Genomic DNA, 7,677 nt, shown 5'->3' with positions numbered 1-7,677 from the left:
AAGCAAAAAAAAAAAATGAAAAGTAAACTAGTCAAATAAAGTTTACATTTTTCCACAAATTCAACATTAATAACATTACAAATGATGTTTAACAAAGCTAAATAGACTAACATTAGGCCTAAAATCTACAAATAAAACTAAAATTGAAAGAATTTTAAAATCCCTAATTTAAAAGAAACTACCTCAAATTACAAGTTAAAAACGGGGCTGGGGTAGGTGGGGTTGGGCTGCGTAGGTAGCGCCGGGTAGCAGCAGGTGGCGGGCGTGGGCAGAGGGGGGTGGCGGGTTAGGGTTTTTTGTTTTAGAGAGAAGTGGATTTTTTTTGGGAAGATAGCAAATGATATGCCAAATCCGTTTCTATCATATTGTTAAAAAAAAACCGACGGAAAAACCAACGCGGTCCGTCGGTTTTTTTAAAATGTTGACCAGCCTTTGACCAAAAAAAAAATTAAAAACCGACGTAGTCCATCGGTTTCTTTAAAAAAAATTCGTTTATTAATATTTTACAAAACAAAATGAATTATAAATTATTTAATATATTTTTAAAAAATTTGGCGGAAATATAATTTCAAAATTTTGCGGAAAAAACTGACGTTGTCCGTCGGTTTTTTAATTAAAAAAAATTAGAAATACACAAAACCGACGCACTGCGTCAGTTTTCCGTCGATTTTTCAAAGCGACGCAATCCGACGGTTTTTTGTCCGTCGAATTTTGCCAGTTTTTTAGTAGTGTAGTGGAAGTGATTTTTGAAGTAAGTTAACATAATCTTAAGAAGATTGTTAACTCATAGATTGTTTGTATATGTGAAGTGATTTTTTTAGAGCTAACGGTCAAAAAACACCTAAACTATCACTTTAGACTGTTCACTTTTTCTCTTTCCTACCTGATAGAGTTTATAGTTTTCAGGTAGGAAAGGAAATAATTGATAGTTGAGATGTATTTTAGTACATAGATGATGATAGTTTAGATAGGAAAAGGAAACAAACTATAAGATTGTGAAACTCGCGAAAAAACAATAGCTCAGGTGTATTTTTTATCATTATCTCATTTTGTTTAACATAAATACATGGTTTGAGCCAAAGTTACAGAATTCTGCAAGGACCATAGCAACCACTCTGACTCCGCCCCTGTCCTCATGTCATCTCGCATCAAAGATTGAGTTTTTGAGGTTTCTGGGTGTTTGCTAATTGAACTTATTTCTGAAAGGAAGTTCGATTTTTTTTTTTTTTAACATTTGGGTTTTGTTGGTGTAGGTACAATCAGCTATAATTCCTAGTTTATTGGTGTGTTCTTGGGATTAACAAGTTATTATTGTTTCTTTCCTGCTTTCATGATTGCAAAGTAATAGAAAAAAGAAAAAGGTGCTCCAGTGTTTTTAAAAGGTCAGTCCACTGCACTAAACTTTTGCTATGCCCAAGGTCTAGGATAGGGCCGGACCATAGATCTTATGTACACATGGGCGGGGCCCCCTTCGTAGGAAAATTATACTATACATACAAGATCAACATTATTTCTTATATATATATAATAGATGTTGAAATCTCTTAGCTTCTTCATGTATTTATTTCTTTATATTTTGAATCACTTACAAAAAGTCCTGGCCCACCAGTGTATGTACACAACCTTACCTTGTAGTTGTGCAATAGGTTGTTTCCGCGGTTTGAAATCCTAACCTCTTGGTTACACAACACAACTTTTACCCTTAAGCCACTGTTACCTTTAGTTATAGCAGGTTATTTACTTTAATTTTTATGTTATCGAATTAGGCTAACTGTAAACAGTTACCTATTGTGACCTTAATCAGATGGTGAAAACAAAAGTTGCTCTATTCAACATACCTTGATGACATGGCAAGTTGAGTGTCTCTCATTTGAGCTTCAGCGCGAAATTGCCGTAAAAGAATAAGTGTCAGCGAAGAAATCAATTCATGCACGTTAAAATTCTGAAATATGAGCTTGATATGCACAATTTGAATGTTAGACTTTGCCTTCTGTTATGATGGAATTGTTGTACCAACTTGGAAGTGGGTACTTTATTAATAAAATTTTACGCTACCTTATCAAAAAAGATATGCGCAATCTGAACATAAGGCAGATGCTTAATAGGCCGGGCCTCTAGTTTAGGTATCTAGCTGGCAAATTCAGATAGCTTTAGGACTTTATGTCTATCTTTGTATTCCGTGTAAACTCTAGATAGAAAGAATGCCTACTGTCTTTGAGGCAGTTTTTGCTATACCTTCCTATTCACTGGACACTACTTGTTTTGGGGGATGTAATGTGCAAAATTTTTCTTTGATCAATTTGGGCATGTGGAAATTTTCTTTCCTTCTGTTTGTGTTTGAGCCTTTGAGGTGACTAGTCCTTCTGGTTTAGCATTTAGGAGACCACAGTCCCCATGCTCAACTTTTCTCTTTGTTGCCAGAATATGTAGCTCCCACCTTCATGGTATTCTTACCTCAACTTTTGTGTGTATCCAATAACTGCTTCAAATAGTTTCTGTTTCGTTTTCGCCCTTTTTTATAATTTTAACTTTAGCAGCTAAAAGATCTAAAAGTCTTGCAAAGTTGCAACTGTGTCTGGCTTTGCACAAGACAACTATCAGAGGCCTAGTCTTGTGCTTACAATAAATGTGTCGTAGATTTATTTTTCATACTCTGTTTGAAAGCCTTGTCTATTTTTGTATAAGCAATGCCTCATATTTGAAAGTCTCGGTTCAATTCAGTTGGTGCATGCGTTCACTTTTCCATATCCGGCAATTTAAGATGCATACGGTTTCATCCAGCTAGAATCAAGTTGAAGTTTAACCATTTTCTGTTGTATATAATTAGTTTCTTGGTGCATGAAAAAGGTCTTTCCCCCTAATTAAGAAATTTTATATCAGATATGTATGAGTCTCTGGCAATTCTAGCTTATTAAAGTTTAAAGCATTTCTACCTCGCAGAATATGTATTGCTTGTATCATAGTGAGGAAATGAGCCTTAACAAACTATAATGCATTTTTTAATTTATGAAGGTTAGAGAGGATGGGTGCTCTTGAGTGGAATAAAGTGGTCCATCATCATCAAGGATGGAGGCTTATCACTTGTATATGGTTGCATTCTGGTGTTATTCATCTACTTGCACGTTCAATGAGTTTTATTTTTGTTGGCAAACACGTTGAGCAACAGTATGGCTTTGGTATGTCCGTACTTCTCATATGTAGAATCTGCCCCTTTTTGCTTTATGCTGATATTGATTTCACTCGTAGCATCTTGACACGCTCTTAACTATTTGATTAACTGGTTTTGCTTTGGCAGTTCGTACTGGAATCATATACCTATTGTCAGGAGTTGGCGGGAGCATACTTGCCTCCTTATTTATTCGGGGGAGCATCTCCGTCGGTGCATCTGGGGCTCTTTTTGGCTTTCTTGGAGCTAAGCTTTCAGAGCTTATTACAAATTGGACAAGTCACACCGACAAGGTAGGTACTGCCAATCAGTTGTTTCAAACCAAATGTTTATAGGATTACAGTTCTGGATGCAATTTGCTGTGACAATTTTGGTCACAACTAAAAAAAAAAAAAAAATTTAGCAAAGTTCAAATTCTATAGCTAAATAGCAAAATCCATCGTTAATCCGTTTTACCGATGGTGAGCGCAGATTATCAAAATATTTCGCTTGCTACGAGCTATTTAGCGACGGATCAGCTGCGAAGTTCATAGCTAATTCCAGCTCTTTTTTTCTTTTCTTTTTCTTGTGGGAATTAGAAATATAGAGGGGATTTAAAACTGTTGCGTTGTGCTGATGAGAATTTCTTTTTCCTTTTTTCTTTCTACGCTTAGGTTGGTGCACTGTTCACTATGTTCCTGATAGTTGTCATCAACGTAGCAATTGGAATCCTGCCTCACGTTGGTAATTTTGCTCATATCGGTGGATTCATGACTGGATTTCTCCTTGGGTTTGTTCTGCTCCCGCCTCCTCAGCTAGAAAGTTTGAATCTTCCAGTTGCTGTTCATGTCTACTCCAAATACAAGGCTGATCAAAATTTGCTTAGACTGCTTGCTCTGATTCTTCTGGTTACAGGGTTAGTCTAAGTACATATTATCTACTGGTGTCAGCAAGTAGTGGTTAAAATGTGAACATACTTGTGTTTCTTTCTTTTTCTTTAAAAGAACTAATTTGGTATTTCCTGGGATTATGGCCCTGTTGTCATGTGACCAGGAGGTCACGGGTTCGAGTCGTGGAAATAGCCTCTTGCAGAAATGCAAGGTAAGGCTGCGTACAATAGACCCATCTTGTCCGGCCCTTCCCCGGAACGCGCGCATAACGGGAGCTTAGTGCACCGTGCTGCCCTTTTTTTATGGACCTAACCAAATAATCTCGTTTGTACATGAACGTGCAGGTTTACAGTAGGATTGGTAATGGTATTTCGAGGAGTGAATGCATATGATCACTGTCATTGGTGTCACTACCTTAAGTGTGTTCCCACCTCTATGTGGAAGTGTGATGGAACTTAGAGGTGATTGCAGAAAATTGGTTTCAAGAATTTCCCAGTTTGGCCGGTAAAGCAGTCAGTTGTTTATTGTTTGTTTTATCACTTTTTTTTCCTTTTACTAATAGAAATCTAGATTTATTTCGTTGCTATGAGACTATATAATGTCTTTGTCTCTCCACGGAAATAGGCAACTTTCATTAGATGGAAAATTATTTAAATATTCTTGCATTTTCGCGACTTCCCTTTTGTTTTTCTGAACTTACATATTACTCCTGAGTCTTGAGAGGAATAGAAGAAAAGAAGTGAAATAAAAGTACATCAACGGTGTGATGTTGCCCGGACTTGGACGAACCAGTATGCGTTAAGGCTGATCTGATAACCAACTACAACACTGCAGGTGATATGTATGAAAATCTATATAATTGGAGTGCAATAAGAACATGTTTGTTTATTGATTTCCAGGACATTGCAACTTCTTCTCTGACCTTACAACATATTACATGAGCAGTTGAAATCAAAGGACTAAGGACATCTCCCTATAGCGCAAGGCAAACATGAAATAAACTACAACATTAACAAGGGGCAAACTCAAATTATTGCTTGTAAAACTCCGACATTATTACTTTTCCATTGGATGGCAGCTGCTAGCGTGCCAGGCTTTCACCTCCAATCAGTTTGCTGCAGAATAAAAGAACAATCAGTCAGCAGCTAAGTTACTCGGACTCTTCGAAAGTGTTGCTGCACCCGTGTCGGATCCTTCAAAAATACACTACTTTTGAAGGATCGGACACGCACCCGATGACATTTTAGGAGAGTCCGAATAACTTAGGTCAGCAGTACTTGGAATGTTTATATACTATGTCACTGGAGCTGCAAAATAATGAATGTCTTCACTTTCATCTTTTATGTTAACGTTTATTAGTAGACTTCATTTTATAGTTCTTGCGTAGTCAAGAAAACTTATATCCTCAACTTTGTAAACTTATATCCTCAAACTTATATTGTGTATACTAGCTCAGCTCCTTATTACTGTTTTTAAAGATTTTTGCACACCCCTTGAGACTGACATTTAATAGTGTTAAACATAAGAGTATTTGTCGAAACTAATACTCTACAAATTGGAAAAAAAAAAAAAAGGAAATAATACTTCTTTTCTAAAAAAAAAAAAAAACAAACAAACAAACAAATTCAATTTGCTAAAATGACTAGTATTTGAGAGCGTTGAGAGTATTTGTGATACTACTGACCAGCACAAGAGATGGGAGAAAGGTTGCACTGAGATGGAAGGCGAGCAGCGACACGAAGAGTGTTGCAAATGCAATCATGATCAAGCGATTGTAGGGCAGCACAACAGTCTGTGCTAGGGCTTGGATTCGACGTTCCTGGCAATACAAATGGCGCGCACACGCTCAGGTTCCCAAGTGATGCTGAGCATGTTGTCCCCTGAGACTCAATGACTTGGCTTTGCAGCACAACAGTTATAAGGATAGCCAAGAGCACTAGGGAAAGAACAGATTTCAGGGCAGCCATTGATTTAGACTTGAGGGTTGAATGATTTGTCTTTAATATGAAGCTGAGATATTTGTTCCTGTTCATCAAAGTTCTATATATTTATAGTTGCTGAATAGTAGAGAAGTAACATATGTGGGTACATGTAGATCGACCTATCTGCATGAACAACCTAATTCAAAGTTTTGGCATTCAGCTTTATTGTGTTTTTGCCTGCATAGAGTTGATGGTTAGACCATGAAGTATATGGTCCAATATGGCTATGCAGAGAACTCATTTTTGACATTTTGAACTACACATCGGAATTCAAGCTCAGTACTATCACTAAACTTTTTCACTGGAATTAATTAAATTTGGGGGAAAGGTATAAATATATCTCTAATATTTGTGATTTGTTTTATATATGTTTTTCCTGTACCTTTCGGCTCATAGGAGCCACCATTATCTTTCCTCTCAAATATATCCCTCCTATCACCGGTTTCCACTATGAAAAAGTTATCCAGATTTGGCTGATACGGTGAAAGACACGCACATGGGGGTATATTTAAATCTTTTTCAATTGTTCAGCATTATGTTTGAACATTTTCTATTCTTCAAAGATATGCTAAAATTATTTATTGAGTATAAATTAATTTGATAGTTCCTTTTCATCGGGAAAAAACAAATTGATAGTTTAGAGGTAAATTTGATTTTTGCTTGTCTACGTGCGTGGGCCACCATGGCAAAAGTCAGAGCCATGCTGGACAGTCGATGAAGGGAGGGTAAATATGGGAGGAAACTAATGTGATGCTCTCATGGACCGAAATGTAAACAGATGGCAAATGTAAGACAAATCAAATATTTAAAGGGTAAATTTGAACATTTTCTCATATATAACAGTTCAATCTCATACTCAATATATAACAGATCAATTCAAACGAACTACAGTGTACATTTTAAATATTTATTGTTATATGAAGTATGTTTAACCAGTTGTTATCCGCATTCCAACAAAAAAGAACCAAACATGCAGCACTCTTTCAATTTTCACAAAGTTGCTGACAAACTTTGGTATGTTGTCCAATTTTCTTTTTATTTTTATATGTTCGTAATATGATTTTCATCTTGGAGGCTTTTCTCATCTTGGCTACCGTGAATGTTGGTTGCATAAAAATGGAGGTTGCTTATTTTGTTTACTTCCACAATCCACATACACTTCATCAATTTGTACTATCCCCATATTGATAATTAATCATTTTCCACACTAGCCGCGAGGTTCCATCATATCCTCCGATACAAGCTAACCAACCAAAATATAAAAAGCAAATACTAAAAATTAATACTCGGATCACTAAATTATAACATTAGTGAGAGATCCATTAAATCAAATTCAAAAGAAGAATTTTCACGTCTGTCATCGATAGTAATAGGTAATTTTAGCCAGAGTATTTATAACACGACCAGAATAAACCAAAAAATAGCTCATCCTACATGTATCAAGCAAATCCGTAAAGTTGATTTTTCTATACAAATGTAAACTATTACTACTAGTATTATTCAGAGACATTAATCCACTGTTTTATGTGGTTAACTGATTATTTGATAAAGATTGGCTTTTTTAAGCATATGGACTTTGAAACTTCATGCCCGACTAATCCAGATTATCTCGAGTAAGCGCAATAAGGGAAAAAAACACTTCCTGCCAAGAGATCGAATA

At 36.1% G+C, this 7,677-nt stretch overlaps 2 protein-coding genes across 4 annotated transcripts; one reads left to right on the top strand and one right to left on the bottom strand.

The window, feature by feature from the left end:
- The first annotated feature begins 2,118 nt into the window (after positions 1–2,118).
- LOC132639210 (RHOMBOID-like protein 3) lies at positions 2,119–5,376 on the top strand. 3 transcript variants are annotated; one of them, XM_060355678.1, is made up of 7 exons: positions 2,119–2,444; positions 3,013–3,176; positions 3,296–3,459; positions 3,820–4,061; positions 4,199–4,246; positions 4,380–4,869; positions 4,981–5,376. In XM_060355678.1, the coding sequence occupies exons 2-6, from the start codon at positions 3,023–3,025 to the stop codon at positions 4,492–4,494; spliced, it is 723 nt and encodes a 240-aa protein (XP_060211661.1). In that variant the 5' UTR covers positions 2,119–2,444; positions 3,013–3,022; the 3' UTR covers positions 4,495–4,869; positions 4,981–5,376. The 3 variants fall into 3 exon arrangements, with proteins under 3 accessions (XP_060211661.1, XP_060211666.1, XP_060211671.1); XM_060355683.1 differs by having other exon boundaries at positions 4,380–4,876; XM_060355688.1 differs by lacking the exon at positions 4,199–4,246 and having other exon boundaries at positions 2,123–2,444.
- LOC132639225 (stamen-specific protein FIL1) lies at positions 4,895–6,056 on the bottom strand. The gene is made up of 2 exons (XM_060355694.1): positions 5,720–6,056; positions 4,895–5,150 (listed from the first exon to the last, which is right to left on the bottom strand). The coding sequence occupies exons 1-2, from the start codon at positions 6,000–6,002 to the stop codon at positions 5,143–5,145; spliced, it is 291 nt and encodes a 96-aa protein (XP_060211677.1). The 5' UTR covers positions 6,003–6,056; the 3' UTR covers positions 4,895–5,142.
- Between the last annotated feature and the right edge of the window lie 1,621 nt (positions 6,057–7,677).

Source organism: Lycium barbarum, chromosome 1, assembly GCF_019175385.1.
Source record: "Lycium barbarum isolate Lr01 chromosome 1, ASM1917538v2, whole genome shotgun sequence".
In the NCBI taxonomy this organism is placed as follows: Eukaryota; Viridiplantae; Streptophyta; class Magnoliopsida; order Solanales; family Solanaceae; genus Lycium; species Lycium barbarum.
This window is presented reverse-complemented; position numbering and strand designations above follow the sequence as displayed.